This window comes from Bactrocera oleae, chromosome 2 (assembly GCF_042242935.1).
Source record: "Bactrocera oleae isolate idBacOlea1 chromosome 2, idBacOlea1, whole genome shotgun sequence".
In the NCBI taxonomy this organism is placed as follows: Eukaryota; Metazoa; Arthropoda; class Insecta; order Diptera; family Tephritidae; genus Bactrocera; species Bactrocera oleae.
Genome location: NC_091536.1, coordinates 11967001 through 11985963, shown reverse-complemented (window position 1 = coordinate 11985963; position 18963 = coordinate 11967001). Strand labels below are relative to the sequence as shown.

The 18963-nt window shown below is 33.7% G+C and overlaps 1 protein-coding gene across 15 annotated transcripts in view; it reads right to left on the bottom strand.

Moving 5' to 3' along the window:
• The window catches only part of Sap47 (Synapse-associated protein 47kD), a 68714-nt gene that overhangs the window by 25414 nt on the left and 24337 nt on the right, over positions 1-18963 (bottom strand). For 10 of the 15 annotated variants that reach the window (XR_011396256.1, XM_070109163.1, XM_070109182.1 and 7 more), the window contains exon 2: positions 10341-10379. The exons of the other annotated variants lie outside the window; for them this stretch is intronic. Coding sequence is in view for 9 of the 10 variants with exons in the window: in XM_070109163.1 (XP_069965264.1) it covers positions 10341-10379 (39 nt within the window). In the remaining variant the exon portion in view is untranslated. The remainder of the gene's footprint in view (positions 1-10340; positions 10380-18963) is intronic. 15 annotated transcript variants of the gene reach the window in all.

Sequence of the window (18963 nt, the reverse complement as noted above, 5' to 3'; positions counted from 1 at the left end):
ATGTGCTATATTCATAAAAAAAATTTGAGCTACCACTGTTTGTGAGAGAGTTTTTGAATAAATTAAGTATTAGGAATAAAAAAAAAAATTCGTTCACTGGCAAATTTATAACCATATTTCTTTCTTTTTTTAAACTTTATTATTAAGCTACTTCTAGCCGACTCTTTTATGTGATTCGGTTTGCCGATTCAACAATTAAAATACGCAATTTATGATTAGTTTTTAGAAATTAAACTTGAAAGCACTACTCTTGAAAGTGAATTCCGTGAAAGTCCTAGAGAAGTAATTAAAATCGTCCATCACACTGGGAACTTGCAGGCTCATTACGTATGGTACATATTAGAACAAACCAATACATAGCGATGTTGTATGAGTATTCTATTAGCTAAGAGAAAATAGGTTTGTAAAAGGTACAATTCACTAAAGCAAGGCACTGTATAAGTGTTAAAATTAAACAAAAGCGAAGCGTACGTACGTTCTTCAGTAAGATAGATATCACTGAGATAAGCTTGCAGTTAAATGCCAGTAGTGTGCAACAAATTGCTTAAAGGGGTCATCCCATGTGGCGGCCAGTTTTTTTTGGACTAAATTTTAAGCTAAAAATATTGTGTAGAACATGAGTTACAGTGTTCTGAACACCCCCGCCTCAAAAAAATGGGCTCGCATTTCTTCCACGTTTCCGGCTGATTGGCTTATCCGAAAAAAAAAAACAATTTAAAGCATTTTAATCTGTAAGCCTAAATGCATGGAATGAAGTATTATCAAATAAATATACCAAAATTGAACTTCTTGTAGATATTACGAAATTTGCATTTTTTTTGCAATTCTTTGCAATTTTTTGCTTTGTTTATTATAAAAAATCCAAATTTCGGGAAATTTTACTTGATAATAGTTCATTTCAGAGTGGCCCTACAATTCCTGAGTGTACCCTACAAATTTCAAGTCATTCTTTCCGAAAACCGTTTTTGAGATACGATGGAGGAAAGTTTGAAAAACACTGTTTTGAGAAAAACGCGTATAAAGTTGCAAGTCCGCTTAGAATTGTTTTGCACAGTTCCTTCATCTGCTGTATCGTTAAAACGACTTCGAATTTTTAAAAATAAATTTTCTACCGTATTCTAGACAAGATAGAAAAGCAAATTTTTGAAATAAAAAATAAATTTTGTGAACGTGTGTAAATATTATATTTATTCAATGAAATTCATGTAATGAAAGAAAATATTGCTAGTTTTTCAATAAACGCGCAAAGTATACCAAAATTCTTATTATTAAGTATATCTTAAATTCCACGGGCTTATAATAAGGCTCATTGTAAACGGAGTCGGACTTAAATTTCAATATATATGACTTTCTAAATTGCAGAAAGCTGTCGAAGTAATAAAAAAATATCTTTCTTGCTTGGCGGCCATTCTATTGTACATTAGTAGTAAATGAATATGTATTTCTTTACTTTAAATAAAATTAAATAACGGTAAAAATATTATGCTTTTTTTTAAACTTATAGAATAAAGTGATTCAGCAAACGTGTGTGAATAGCATCTGCTTTACGGTAATAAAAAATAGCATAATAATGGAAAAAATGTGAAATATTCAGCTTTTGCTTTGAATAAATGCGAATGAACACGCCACATACTTTAAGAAAGCAATTTCCAATTTCCAAAATACTTGAATATTGCATAGAAAAGAAAGATGGGAGAATGCAGATGAACTTGGTGTTATTTATACCAGTGCTACTCAATTTTCTTCTGCTGCTGTAATAAAGTGCATTGCATTGAAAAAGAATATTGCTCATACGCAGTGGCCAGCGGTAAGTGGACAATTGATGGAGATTTGAACCTTTTGGCTTTAAATGTGCGTTTTTGGAAAATGGCGTACAAAAGCACATTTGACAATGTTGAGAATACTGTAAGATTTTTTGCACATCATTACATTGAATGACGCAAAGATAAACTTTTATGTCGTTTTCGCTTAACACTCTTTTCCGTTGTACGTTAGAGCGTAAAGTGGTGAGTACATATTTACTAAGCAAACTATGTTGAAAAAACGAGCAAAACACTGCAAATACGTGCCATAATCGCAGGAAATGATTATGTGCGGAAAATTACATTAAAAGAATGACAAAGTAGAAGTATTTGCAAAGCCAATGTGTCGGAAAGTTGGTGGCATGTAATGGCTCATGAATCTATGTATGGAAGGTTAGCCATGACGACGAAAGTATGCTGAAACTTTTTGTCGTCGGTAATACAGAGTCTATCGCTGTCTAGCTAAGTCAGCAGTTTTGCATAATTATGCAATTGATGAGCTTAAATATAATAACCATGCACACCTAAATATCAAAAAACTAATAAAAATTAGTAGAGGTTGCCACATGTATTTTAATTAGAAACTTCTGAGTATCAGAATACTTATTATAACGAAAAAACAAATGTATGGAGCTGCCAACTGATTTTCATTATAAATAATATAAATAAAAAAAACATATAAAAAAACACTATTAGTATTCATACTTATTCCAAATCTTATTTAAAATAAAAAAAGTATTATTCTTCTTAATCAGATTGGAAATAGAAAAAAAATACAAGAAAAAAAGTTAACTTTGGCAACACCGAAGCTATAATACCCTACATTTCTTACAGCAGAAAAAAAGGAAGAAAAAGATCTTCATCTTGATTTTGATCGGTCAGTTTGTATGGTATAGTGGTCCGATCTGAACAATAAGTTCGGAGATTGTAGCGTTGCCTTGGAAAATAATCTATGTCGAACCTCAGAATATATTTTGTCAAATAAAAAATATTATTATACAAAGACGTAATTTCGATTGTTTAGTTATATGTATTTTTTTTAGAGGGCCGACGCTACCTTCTGCGGTTTACAAACTTCGTTGCAAACTTAATATACCCTGTTAAGGGTATAATGCCTAAATATAGTTTTGAAACCTTTAAATGTGCAAATAAGATATACTTAGTATACAATTTTGAAAATTTAAATACGTTTAAACATTTATTTTAAGAAAGTTTATTTCGAATACATATATCTGATATTGTACTGGAACAAGTCCAAGGAAACCTCATAAAAGTATTTGAAAACATAATCAACAAGTAAAGTAGGGGTGAATTCGGGTATAACCGAACATTTTATACTCTCACAACTTGCTAGGATCAAAGCCTGGAACACAACTTGAGGTGTTGGCGAAACTTTGTAGTAAACTAGGGAAAATATCCATTTTAGGCAAGCGGATATACTGTTATTAGAAAGAGATTCTTTCTGAATTTCATTAAGATTTCTTATATATTGACCGATAGATGTGATATGAAGTGACCCGGGGGCCCGGAGTTCTTATAACAAAATTGATAAAATTGGTTTCCGTGACACCAAAAGCCGATACAAGTTCTGTATCAAACATGTACATCAAACCAACAATATCTGAATTCATGACATTTACTACATTTTTTTTATCGGTTTCAATTGTGATTCCGACAACTATCAGATTCTACAACACTTCAGATAGTTCGATTTTGAGAATTTTTGGACATAAGCTGAAGTAAATTGCTATTTGCACAAAGTTCTATACTGATAACATTATTGATGTTTGATTTGCATGGTGGAAAGTGAAAGAATCAGATGGAATTTAAAAGTTTGCTATATGAGAAGAAGATTTCTAGATGTTCTAGAGTTTGAAGAGGTGCTAAAATGCCTCTTTTCGCCAAGTTTGGTTGATATAGCTTGAGAAGATATACTTGAAAATAATAAATCATTAAGTGGGCAGGGCCATGCCCACTTTTAAAAAATGTTCACTCCATCTTAATATCTTAATTTAGTGCTTAATTATGGCACTTTATATGTTTTCATTTAATGGCAATATGTGTACCAAGTTTCATCACAAGATCTCAATTTTTACTCAAGTTATCGCCTGCACAGACAGACGGACAGTCAGACGGACGGACAGATTGTCACTCGGAATTCAACTCGTCTCGTCACCCTGATCATTTATATATATTTAGTTCCATATCTATCTCGATTAGTTTGCGGTGATACAAATAACCATTAGGTGAACAAAACTATTATACTGCGTAACAACATGTTGCAAGAGTATAAAAAAGGCTATATTTCTCAGTTGCTTAATTTCATTAGAAAAGTATTTTCATATAATACTTTAACTCCAACATAAAAAGAAATATATATTTATATATAAGATGCCCTTTCTTTCATGCATATTTTTCACAACCACCTTCGTGCGCATTACAATGGCCTTTCGTGTACAGATTCATATTTGTTTGAAGTGTCTTAATTAAAACTGAACACGATATCACTGTCGTTTGCTAAACCAACAATATTGTATGTTGCATTGTTGTTGTAGTTGATGCTTTTGTTTTTTGTTTTTATCATTAAAGTAAATCCCTTTTCATGTATTCTGACGTCGATTACCTTGGCTCGTGCGAAAACAGAGCAATAATGCAAAACGGAGTAAAGAGAAAGAAAGGTCATTTTTATTTCATTTAGCTTTGAATGAATTCGCAGCTTTGTTATTGCGTGTTATAAATCTTTTACATCGGCTTTTATCTTGCCATATTGGTCTGCCTGTGTTGTTTCTGTATTGCTGTTACGTTCGTTTTACGTAATTCAGCATCCTGTTGGATATATAAGCGGCAACTCGTTGGCGTCTTTAAAAGAACACATGATGCTGATATTATATTATTCATTATCTTTATACAGTATGACATACTGTATATTATTAAGGCAGGATGCCTAAGATTAAATTGTTACTAGATCAAATGATTATGTAAATCTGAGTATTTGAGACAATATGAGTCCCATTATAAGTTGTTGGATAATTTTTGCACGAATCTCGGCCGGAAACAATGCAGTTTTTACTTTTCATATAGAACAACTGGAATTTAAGGCCTCAGATAATTTCAGAGATAAAACTACCAGACTTTGCTAACTTAATTCGATGTTTATTGTTCGAATTTATGTAGTTCAGAGACAAGGCATATTTATAAACAAAGTAGCTTGATTGAGTCTGAAGAGCAGTTTTAAAGATTCTCGATCTATCGATATATATACAAAAGTAGATTGTTAGGAATGGTTTCAGAGATGTCGACTGTATCGTTCTAGGAATGAGGGCAGAACTTTTTGCTATAAGGTCTGATACTGAGCTCTTAATATCTGCAACATTTCATCAATTAGTAAAACTTTTACCGAAACGTTTCAATTGATGAAACAAGTTTATGGCGATGATTGCCTATCCCGTAGCGTAACGATTGGCTTCAATGTTTTCAAAGTGGTCGTGAAGACATAAATGAGAAATGAGCCGAAACCCAAAAAATCGCGCCTGGAGAAGTCATAAGTGAAGACAATGCTGATTTGTTTTTTTGATTCCAAGGATACTGTCCACAAAGAATTTGTTCCACCCGGCCAAAACGTTAATGCGGTATTCTACCTTGGAGTTTCGAAGTGTTTGGTGCGCCGTATTCGATGTGTTCGGTCCGAATTTCGCGAAGACCACTCCCCGTATTCACCTGATATGGTACCGTGAGACTTCTACCTTTTCGGAAAAATGCATTTGCCGATGAAAGGAAAGCGTTATGCAGACGTGGAGACCATTCAAAAGGCTTGCACCGGCATACTGGCGGCCATACCGGGCAACGAGCTAAAACACTCGTTCGACATGCTTTTGGACCGTGCCAAAAGCTGTATTAAAGCAGAAGGAGACTATTTTGAATAAAATTAATTAATTTTGCCGATAAAACCATTTGTTCTGTCTTTTTTTTAAAGTCCTGTCTACTTTGGAACGCACCTTGTATACTTGAGTCTCAGATAAAGTTCTTTCTGATCGCTATGTAGGTCTCGAAAGGAATTTAAAGTGTCCATTGGATGAATCTGATGTCGAGAGCACCACTAATTTTCAATATTGCAGAGCTTTGACAATCCATAATAACTTTTGATATAATGTTATATCAGCTAAAAGATTTTATAAGTTTTTTAAACTGCTGTTAAATGTGTAAATGTAATTTTAAATAACAAAAATACCTTAGAAAGTGTGCCAGGATATGAACTGACTATATAATTGGTGGTATTGAAGCATTCAATGTAGCATACTGGCCAACAATGTGTCCAAAATTACAAAACCTTTTCATGTACGTAAGTTGCATATAACATTTCGGGATTGATTAAAGTTTGACAATTTAGATGATATACATACTCTGAAAGTTTTGGCATACGAGCGCTATTTGTGTTGTTTACAGTAACTTAAAAAATTCATTTGGGGCAAAAAATGGAATTATTTCGCAAACATTTTCGCGCGATTATTTTTTATAACTTTCGAGAGGGATTAACTCAACAACAGTACATCGGTGAACTTAATTAAATTTTTGACGATAAAGCTCCAGCAAGGAATATTGTTTATCGAAGGTATGGTGAATTCAATGGAGGTCGTAGATCACTCCAAGATGAATTTCGTGAGGGTCGTCCAAAATCAGTTGTTGTTCCGGAAACTTGTTTATGCTGTACGCAAACTGATATTGCAAGGTCGTCATGTGACCTATCGTAGGATAGAGACAACTGTAGATATTAGAGACATTTGACTGTAAAAAAATGTACTCACGTTGGATCCCACACATTGTCTATGAAATCGTGACAGGTGATGAATCGTGGATTTAGGTGTAAGCACCAGTCGAATGTAATGTAAGTGTTTCAAAGTAAGTTTTTGTTCTCCAATCCCGAATTATAAAAGACAATTCTCGTATATATCTTCTTTATTTTTTTTTACAAATTTAAAATCTGCCAACTAGTGCATTTTACCCCTTTCAAGCTTAAAGCAAAACTTATCTTATCATTAAGCACACATCTTAATAAATAAATGAAAATGTCTGTCCTCACATTACTGTGTGCCATGCTCGTAAATTGGAACTAGCAAAGCAACAGCAACGACTGCTAACGGTGCAAATATCCGGTATCTGATTAAGTAGGACATGCATAGCTTTTCGCTGATTTATATGCATTTTCTCAAGTCGATCCCTCATTTCCTTAATGTTGTCGTGTATGTATGTTTGTATATATGTATATATGAGTATGCATGTGTAAAACTTTCATGCTTTCCCCCACCAATGTTTACGTTTTGTCACCTTGACAGATGTCAGAGATTATGTGCGATTTGCGTGTTGCTGCATTGAGTTGTGCCGAGATTTACAAAATACTTTAAACACGTTCTTTACGAGTTTTATATATTTTTTGTTCAACGCACACATACAAATTACGATATGTATCTTTATACAAAAAAAAAAAACAATATAAAACAAATTTTTTTATAATAACATACCTAGCCGTGTCCAATCAACTCTACGTAGAGATTTTATATTCGACGGCGGAATAAAGCCGTAGCGTGAGCAAGAAAACAAAAGGCAGTGTGAATGGAGTACAGGCACTGTAAAAATACATACTCGTAAGTCGATATTGTCTCACAACTTAAGTTTGTGAAATCACCGAGTCATTAATCATGGTTTCATAGCGTTCCCCATTGACTGTAACGTTATGACTTGCTTCATTTTTTAAGAAATATGGACCAATGATTCCCTCTGTTCATAGATCATATCAAACAGTGACTTTTTGAGGATCTAACGGCGTCTCCTCAACAATGGCTTGTGGATAAGCACTTATCACCACTCCAAAAGCGACAATTTTGTTTATTAACCTCTCAATTCAATCAGTGTGCTTCAGCGCTAAATAAATTTTCTTGTGAAAATATGATCAGTGGTCATCTAATTTTGGTAATAAATTTGTACGATTTGTAAACGTTGTTCCGGGGTAAGTCTGTTTATTAAAAAATAATAAGCCAAACTGAGTATAAATCAAGTAACAGTTGTCAAGCTCTGTAAAAAGTATTGTCTCATTGATAAACACATGTCTAAAAAAAATGCTAGTTAGATTGAAGGATATCAAAATTAAGCGCTGGAACCAAGCATTACAAAATAGCTAAGCCATTCTAAAGAAATAAACACAAAAAAAGCTATAAACAGACTTTTGACAGGAATTATACCACATTACATAGGCTAACAAGTATTCAGCATCGGGACGGTCATAAACTCCATTACGGAGCATGGGTTAAAAAAAATTTATTTTGGTATGGGCTGTTAAACCAGATAAATTAAGTCTACCGTTAAATCGTTTGCCATTTCTCTGTAAAATTCAGCGTTGACTTAACGTCACTTCCAATAGCGCTTTATTCGAAAAAGGTCTAATGATGATACAGCTATAGGGTGAGCACTAAAATGTTCCTTTTTCCAACCGCTTAGTGGCATTCTTATAGCGCTATATATTTAAAGCTGTCTGGAAGAGAGGGTCTTCCAGTTAAACTGATAATTTTCGGCCTGGAAAAAGTTGATTTATTTTGTAAAAGCTTTCAGCGAGAATAATATATTGTGGCTGCTTAATGACGTCATTGAAAAAATCCAGGAAATTATTTTGGAGCAACAACCTACTTCACCGTACTTAATATGATTATTGTATACATATTTATGTTTATCAAATATTATAAGCATTTATGATTTTATGAAAAGCTTAACTACTTACTCATTATTTTCATTTAAATGACACAAAAGTGTGGGATTATCGCTAGACCGCAGTTTAAAACCCACTAGAACTTTTCCTGTTGTGGAACTTTCACTAAGAGAGCGAAAAGTACGTTGGGCACATACATACAACCATATAAGAAGCATAATTTTCACATTTGTTTATTTTTAAACACGTGTTGTTGAAAAAGGAAAACACAAAGTCCCACAGCTCGAGGCGCAAGAGTACAACCCAAGGCATTACAGCAAAAGTAACAAAGAAGAGCTACTCGGTGTGTTGACAACTTAATTATACAGTTGAGTGGCAAATGAAGAAAGACGACAAGGCATTAATCTTATTTTAACCGCAAGTTCATCTGCAATTAAGTAGGTATATTCGTATATATATGTATGTGTGCATATTCTAAAGCCAAGTAAAGTTAATTCTGTGCTACATTCACCAAGTTGCACATTTCATGGTTACGCTTTGCAAAAAGGTCATTCGGCTTAGCCGCTGAACCACTGAAATACCTAAAGGAGTTAAATATTAATTGTGTGCTTTGAATAAATTTTAAATAAACTATTTGTCATTTAAGTACTTCCACTCTGTCACTGTCGGTTTTTTTTTTTTAAATTTGTGTTTTAAGTATGAGTAGAAGGTTTAGGGAGCTCTCAACAATATCTTAAAGCCACAAAAATTAAAATCACGAGCACAATTGAAGTTTGAACAGGAAAAAATGGTAACTTCGGCTGCCGAAGCTATATTCTTCACAGGAGCATTTTTTATAGTTTAAAAGGGTATACTGGTATGAAGTGAGCGCTAAGATACAAATGTGTTAGTAGAAAACATTTGTTGTGAACGACCCTTAATTTTTTTCTGTTTGGTTGGTATGACATCTGTCAAACATATTCAATAACCTTACAATTATTGAAAAACAGCATTATATTTTTTCATTGTGTTGAAAATGTCAAATTTTGTACCGGAAAGTGATGATTTGCGGAAAGCATTAACTTTTTGTTTCCATTTAAAGAAAAGTGTTGTAGAGTCGCATCGAATGCTTGTCGAGGCATATGGTGATCATGCTCTATCAGAAGCAACATGCATAAGATGGTTTCAACGGTTCAGAGATAATGAATGAATGATTATGACTATTTTGGGCCAGAGTTTCTATAAGTCACGAACACTATTTGTGTTGAGTTTGAATTGTACCTATATCTTGATACCCGAGCGAGAGATGTAAAAGCAAATAGCATTCATATTGGTGCTCTATCGGAAGTGGGGTATTTATGGTTCTATTTATCCGACTTTCTAAATGTGAATAGGGAATAGCACGCAAATGTCAGAAATCAAAGTGACCAATTAATTAGAAAGATATGACATTTGGACACATGTTTCGGATACATGGCGCAATTTTTTTTTTTTGGAGCAGATGTTGGTCCGCTACATCAAGGTGATGGGGGATATCGCCAAATTGTTAATTTTCTGACTTTATTTGATACACATTTATCTTCTTTTAATACTTTTCACTTATGGGTGGTAGACATGGTTATTAGAAGCTGGGACAACGGTCACTATTCTAATAAACTTTAAACAATTATGCAATTTTTCCAAAAAGATTTAAGCTTAGCTGGCGTAAAATCGGTGATGCTTATTAAAGGAATAATAATTTATGAAGCATTTCTGCATATAAACTTCAAATATAGTAATAACTATAGATAGATAATAATAAAAACAAATTAAGCACGTGGGATAAAAGGACAATAAAATAAAATAATAAAACTGAAAACACTTACGTGGCTTCTGTGAGGATTTGATCAACTACATTTGCGCCGCTAAAGGAAAATAAAAAATACACAAAAATTATATAGAAAAAAAAAACAAAGGAAAAATAAAAGAAATATATTACACACTAAAATATAAAACTAAAACATTTATAATGTAATTTAAATTACTGTAAGTAAAAACTGAAATCACAAACTAGTAAAGAACCAACGAAAAAAACGGTTAAAACATTTACTTTTTTTTAATTGGTAGCGTGGAAAATATTTGAAAACAAATAAATGAGTGATCAGGACTAGGCAGAAAGAAATGTTGAATAATGTTAATTTTTCTAGTAAAATATACGTACAGGAAGAACAGAGAAACTCGAGGCGCTTAGCTGTGCTATGCCTACTCCTTTAGTACTCTACTTTGGAGTGTTGCTATGATAACAAATATATACAAAGGGAAACAGTATGCATACAAGTATAGTATAACAGAAATGACTTTAAATTTCGAAATATTCTTATTAAACTTTTCGTTTCTAGTTTGTATTTATGTTGAAAATAAGGAACGCAGTCTTGATATCATTCAAGATATCTTTTTGTATTTATATGGTACTTACACTCGCGTAATTATTTCTATTATTTACCAAAGACTCAATACATTAAAGTTGTCCGGTTGACTCACCTGTAATGAGAGGAAAAGAGTAATCATATAGTGTGTTAATGTAAAAGAAAATTGTTTTTATAAGAAATCATCACCGAATCACTGTTTTAATAACTAGAACTTGATGATAACTTGTCTGGAATAGATTGTGAAATATTTTATATGCACTTTTTAAAACTTTGACACGAGGTAACACCCAAAAGGAAACGTCTCAAGTTCTTGTATGGAAAACTTTTTAATTTAGCAAGGTTTCTTCACAAAATTTGGCACTGATTATTATCCAAATCATCCTACCACTATAGCATATAGCTGGCATACAAACTGATCGATCAAAATCATGATAAAGATCTTTTCATATCCTTTTATGCTATAAAAATGCACCAAAATGAAGGGTATTATAGCTTCAGTGCAGTCGAAGTTAACGTTTTTTAGAGGTACCTTTTTCAATAGCCTTTTTTTGACAGACGACGAGTGGGTCGTGTCAAGCTGTTATGTGTTTTTGTTCAGTGTTGTTTGGCATTTCACAATGAAAAGACTTACGTCTGAACAACGTTTACAAGTCATTCAACTTTATTACCTACTAAGCGTACTATTCGCAACACCATCACCCATTCTAAGAACTCGCATTCATTATTGGATAATATTCGACCGAATAGAACACGTCCAGCACACAGTAAAGAAAATATAGCGGCCACAGCTGAGAGTCGATTCGGCGACGTTCGCAGCAACTTGGAATGACGTATGGAACGACTTGGCGCATTAACGTCGAGATCTTAAATTGAAAGCGTATAAAATACAGCATGTGCAAGAACTGAAGCCGCTCTACTTTCCCAAGCGACATTGCTTCGATCTATAGGCTTTTGAAAAGTTCCAAGAAGATCCGACGTTTTTGAGCCAAATTTTGTTCAGCGATGAGGTCCATTTTTGGATCAATGAGTATGTAAATAAGCAAAATTGCCGCATTTGGGACGAAGAGCAACCTGAAGAGATTTAAGAGCTGCCATTTCATTCAGAAAAATCAACTGCTTGGAGTGGTTTGTGGGCTGGTAGAATCATCGGTCATTACACTTCGGTGAGCAGATAATTTCACGTTTTGGGCCGGTCGATTGGCTACCAAGATCATGTGTGAATATGTATATGTATATTACAGTTTCTATTCATAATTGCGTTCCCAACGATTGCGATTCACAGTCCTCAATATGCGTTTGAACTTCCTAACCTTCGTTTGCGGTATTCATAGACAAAAGATTCGTCTTATAGGATTTTATGATCTAGACTTTTGCACTGTATATTCAATCCATATTAAGGAAGAACTTTTGAATGTTAATTTTCATATCAATTGTGTACTCAGTTCAAAGTAACGAGTGCGACATACTACTTACAATATCTAGTATATCATATCTAATGTCAAAGTGGTAAGACCTTTTGAATATTGACTTTCAATTGTAGTAATAAACAAGGGGAAAAGGATAAAAAGAAGAGTAAGATGTACGCACATATTACCATATTGTACATATGTATGTAAGTGATTGCCTATTTTTTCGCAGAAAACACATACATGTGTTTCTGATTTGTCGGTTACCATCAACCCATTAAATCGAACCAAGGCGATCAAGTTTGACTGTGGGCAAAACCATAAGGAAATACTGTCTGGTTTCGTCCTCACGCCTCGGGCTATTTCATGTCATGCATGCATGCAAAGGTCGAAACCAATACACGAACGGATGTACAATATACGTATATGCACCTACTAGCATATATGTGTAGTGGAAAACAAACGGACAGCATGAGGCACACACTGACTTTGCATTGTAGCAGGACTAGGGAAAATCGAAGAGCCTTGACCCAAACTACAGGCGAAATATACTTGTTTTACCATACAGCAAAGGGATTGTAAAAGCTGCATATACCTACCTACAAACATACATACATACATAACACACATATGAACATTCTCTGTGTTTGTTGTAACGCATTGATAGTGCTACAAACAATCGTTAAACCATTTGAAAGAGCAAAACGACTGCAAAGTAAATAGGACACAGCAGCAATGCCGCAAACAAATAGTGCTCGTAACATAGAAGCAGAAACGTTCTGCTCCATGTTGGGCCCAGGATTATTGAATGAGCGCCACAGGCGGTAAGTTAATATGCTGAAAGCGCAGAGCAAACAATTGGCATTTGCTGAAGTGCGTTGGCAGACGACGTCTTTGTCGATGTCACCGTCGTTTTTGTGGTAACTGGTTACTACAAATCGTCAACACAAGAGGTCGGGCTGTGTGCGAACTAGCAGAAATTTATGATGAAGCAGGCTTTTCAGATGGACATGGTCCATTTGCCAATATTATCTCATGCTTTGTTTGTGAAAAACAATAAGTTAATCCCACACAAGGATTTTGGTAAGAATAAAAACTGTCGATGATTGCGATTTTGTTGTTTGAAGACAATCACGCAATGTGTGCAGGTGTAATAAAAGCATGTATGGTACATATAATATATATGAAAAAAGATTTTCTCAATTCTGAACTTCAATTGAGTTAATTTTGTATAAGAGATTTCTAAATACTCTCGAACCTAAAATATGTTTTTTTTTTTTTAAATAAATACAACTTCGGAATATATTGTATTTTACTCAAGTAATTTTTTATTGAAGTTGTTGAGTTTAAAAGAAAAAAGCATTTACTTCGGCTGCACGCAAATAAATTTTTTATATCATAAAAGGCTATACAAAAATCTTTATTTCGATATTGATCAATAAGTTTGTATGACAACTATATGCTATAGTAGTCCGATCTGAGAAATTTGTTCGGAGCTTATAGCGCTGCTGCTCCATGCCAAATTCCACGAACATAACTTGTCAAATAAAAAAGTTTTGCATAGAAGGACTTGAGTTGAATCGATCGGTTTCTATGACAGCTATATTCTATAGTGGTCCGATGTCAGGGGCTTCGATAAATGAGCTTTGTGGAGAGAAAAGGACGTGGGCAAAGCTTCACATCGATATCTCAGGAGCCGAAGTACTAGGGATCAAACGTCGACTGTTTAAACTTATTTTTTAAGCTAGAAAACTACTACAGTTGGATCATATACAGACAAAGCGCCTTGAACCAATCATAAATCTATTTATACGTATAGTTGAAGATGTGATAGCTAATCTTTCAGCTGTGTTCTCTTAGAGTCGCCGGACAATAAAAAAGATATCTTGAATGAGAGAAAGTCTCCAGTAATTTTTACCACCCAAAATACTACAATTCCATATCAAATAATAATATCAATGTCTTTCCCAATTTCCAAAGCATTATTTTTGAGAGATGACAATTCAAATCAGCGAACATAGTCTTCTATATATAATGTGAAGTCAGTAGATTTTCTGTGATTCTCTGAGTAGCCAACAATCTCCTTTATAACTAGAATATAAGGATAAAAAAGCAGATGAAAATTACTTGTACAAAACTAAATGCTAAATTGAGTAAAAAATCGGAGGTCGGCCCCATAAATTATTTTACACAGCTGAAGTTAAAATACGTTTAACATTAGGCTAGTTGAAGGTCGGTAAAGACAATTTACAAACTAACAGCGCTGTCATAAAGCGACGCCCTTTAATAAAAAAAAAGTTTTCCAATAGGCAAAAGTAAATGCATGGAGGAATAAGCAATATGGCAATGATAGGAAAATGTTATTAGGTAAATACATACGTGTGAAGTCACGACAAAGGTTGTAAACAAAGTAGACGTGATGGTGAATCGAACTTCCAAATATTGCGTTTCCGTTACTGTGTGTCAACATAAGTAAATAAGAATTTACTGACAAAGCTCTGCTTAAAGAACATCTGTTTGTGCCTTCTATAAATACGTGTTGAATTAAAATATAAACGTCATGTTTCTGTACTTAAAACGCAATAACGGTAGTAGATATCTGGCCTTTTTTTGAAAGTAAATAAATGGATATATAGACTGAAGCAAAAATAAAGCTTTCACGGAATGGTGGTAAAGTAAACTGAAAGGTTGGGAAGTTTTGAGAAAATATTGAATATCAAAGGTCATGGAGTCAAAAGAATATTTCACTTTCTTTGCTCCAGTGTGGGAATATAAAAAGTGTTCAGAGGCTTCCATGCTGTAGTAAACCATATCTCAGGCTAGTATTGTTGGTGATAAGCGACCATGCTTCTTTTGTATGTTCAGCTGTCTGGTTTTAACGAGACTTAGGTTAGTACAGCAGAAATGTGCTTTATTTTGCGAAGAATGTTTCGGAATATTTTAGAACTATGTTGATAAGCGATACGGAATCATAATATGTCTTTAGGTGCAAGGTGACTTATGTGAATAATGAAGCTTCTGGTGCTACGACTTATAGTTAGCGTTAACCTTCATAGACATTATACAAAGTTAAACGATAAAAAGAGGTGTAGAATGAAAGCATTAAGCCTTAGGCGCCATGATACCATAACCATTAAATTATTAAATAATTTTAATGGAATAAAGATTGTGAAACCTTTTTTTGTCTTTTTAACAGAACAAATTTTTCATTCGAATATGTTTCAAGTTATATCCAACTTGAAACACAAGTTGAAGTTTATAAAGAGATATTGATGAATGTATACTAAAATTAATTAAAATTATTGTCTTATCTTAAGCTTCAATTTGATTATATTATCTTTCTTATGAATTCCGACAAGTTTTTGGATGCTACGATTTAGACACAGTTATAAATCTATTGAATATTATTTGTCAGAATATCCTTAATTGTTAAATTGTTGTGCATAACTTGCTTAGAGTTCCATTAGGATATGCCAATTTTAATTTGATATCTTGTGAAAATCGAACGCTGTTGGCGTTACGCATCGACGCTTCAACCGCTCCTAGTCGGTTTAATCCCTTCTTAATATATTCTCTCTTTCATTGTAGTCTGTGGCAGCATACATGCGTACGCACATACTTGCCCACAATCGGCTACTTCATTCATTAGCAACATATGGTGTTTATTCGATTTTCTATTGAAAACAAATAAGCAACTGAGATCGATAGAGCGCTTAGTGTGTATGTACTATATGGTATAACAGTATAATACACCTACGTATGTATTAATTTCCGACAACCCTCAGCTTATGGTATACGGGTACAAATGGGTAGCAGGCAGCTTATTTCGGATTACTGCTCAATCGCTGTTAGCACTTCATAACATATGCTATAATAACCAACAGTGAATTGAAATTCATTTGCTAGTGTGTATTGTATTATACAATTTTAATTTAGTAAGCTCGTAAATTTTATAGGTTAAGTTGCTCATTTCAAGCCATATGAAAATCCTGGAAAATTACTTAGAGAGCATATGCCGAAGCTATTTCCCAATAACCAAGTATAAGTTTAAGTATATTCTTACAAAAAAAATTTAATTTTTATTAAACCTGATGTGAGGTACAGAACGAGAAATAAATGATGATCTGCTGTAGTGTTCTTTCATATCGCTCAATCCAGCTGCCTAATGGGCGACTTATAACCCTTAATGAGTTTTTATTTTATAAAATGGTTGTGGCACAGCGAAAATCGCAGACATTTAGATTGGGTGCGATTTCGAAACAAAACTCATCACAAATATTACACGGTCACAGATTCATTATCACACCCAGCTTGCTTTGTATCAGTAGTATCTCTAATCGTGCTCGAATATCGTCAAATGACTGTTATTAATGTTGCATTGATAGATCTTATGGAACGATTCAACTCATTTTGGTTAATGTTCGAACGGTCAATCATCTGCAGCTATGAAGTCAAGAATATTGCTTTTAAGTCAATGCGCTGTGATTTTTGCCTTGTGTGCTGGAGCAGAATCTTACTGGTAGATCCAGTGCTCTCCATTGAAGAGAGCATTGTTTAATTGCTCCTCCAAGCCTTCTAAAATATCCTGCAGAAACACTTTTGCCGCAGTTTAACCTTCTTTTCACAGAAGTGAAGAGGCGTAACGCTTTTACAAAAAAACTCCCCACCAAACCATTACAGCAACTAGGTGGTGATGTCATCTTCGAAAATTAAAACAAATTTAAAAAACGCTGAGTTAAACTTTATTAAAAATACTATTGCCATCTACATTTTTTTACATCAAATTGAGTTTCAACGAAATTAAATTTTTCTTACTCTTGGTCTTCCATTGCTTCCTTGGAAATTCCGTTGCCTTTATATCAGTTTGCTCAGTTTTTAAAGCAAATGAAATAATTACTTTTGGCATTTCATCTATCCAAACAAACAAATATCAGATAGTAATATAATTTAACATGCATGATATGAATATATGACAGATAACGCTCTCTTTGCCTATTTTCTCCTGAAAATGAAATATAATATCATAGTAAAAATATATTTCTATCGCTGCAAAAATTTATGTTTCATTCGTTGTTGTTGCATTTCAACGTAATGGCAAGAGTTTCTAAGTAATACGAGTTTAAGCCGGTCACTAAATGTGATGGGCGCAAAAAATCAATTTAAAATCGATTTATAAATTGTTTTTTTAACGTGTCTAGAATACGGTAGTAAAGTGACTTTTAAAAATTCCAAGTCGTTTTAAAGATACAGCAGTTCGAAGAAGGAGCTGTTCGGAGCGCTGATGTGGCGGCCTTGAAACTTTCAAACTGTAGATAATTATTTTACAAACTCTACGAATTCGCGTCTTAATTATACATATTATTTGGAATTGTAGAGCCATTCATGATAGGTTTGATTTCGGACAGAATACCGATGTTTTCGTCATTATCCCATAAGAAAATATAGGAGTGCCACTAAAAAAATTTTGAATTGAATTTCAATTCCCGACCAAAATATTAGGGATTTTTCTTATAGTGGTGACCGTTAAGCAAGTAGTGACAAAACTTCAACTAATTTCTGCTGTGACAAAGCTTCACATAAAAACCCTTTTGCCATTCATAAACGGCTTAAAACATATAAATCATATTTGTCGGTTTACATAAATGTCCATGCCACGAACAGGAGGAGAAACTTGGCCAAGCACCCGGTAAAGATGGATAAGAACACAGTAGAAGTTTATTATTTATGGTATATGTATATCCCACAACGGTTTTACTGTTCCTATACTATAAGTACAATATATCATACACTCACTGGAGCGACATATTTTTTACTGCTATGCAAGTTCCACATCAGGGTTGATTTTTTTAAAGTCTATGGTATAACATTTATTTACCATCGAATTTTCCAACTGATAAGTCCTCAATACATGGTTACGCATTTCAAACGAAATAATTCGATCTCATATGCCTGTACTGTGTTTGCTTCACTCGCCAGTCGGTCAACCAAGCGGACAAGGATACTTTTAATTAAATCCTGTTGTTTACTTGTTGACTTTCAGATGAAATCACTTATGTATGCTCAAACGAGCATGTATCATACGTTCTTTCATAAAAATGAATGGCATGTAAACAATGCATGACTATATAGACATACATAAATACATGTATATAGACACATGCAAGTAATGAAGTGTGATTAGACAGCTTGTCACTCAATTTTGTATCAGTTTTCAGCAGATTAATGCGATTTGGTCATGGCCAATATGCAACTTACAGCTTTGTGAGGACGCCATGAGCCATTATTAGAATGTAAAATGTTTGTAACACAGTTAGCTTGAAAAAATGTCAAATTTCACATAAAGCTTACAAATAAATATGTTGTAGTAATGTAACAATTTCTTTAAAAATAATATGAATTTATTGTGACAGCAACACATAATTAATTTAATGGATTCGAATACAACATCAAAAGTTATCAAATTCTCAATTCAATTACATTTGTGGGTAAATATGAGTATAATGTACCCAGCATGAAACGCACAAGCAACAATTGCACCAAGCTGCCTTCAATTAAATCTAGTTCAAGTCGAAATCGGAACGGATCCGGATGTTAAGTCGTCTAAGGACTGTCAACTCGGTAGCATTCATCAAAATCAGTTGGGGAATGCTTACTACAATTCCACAAACAACAAC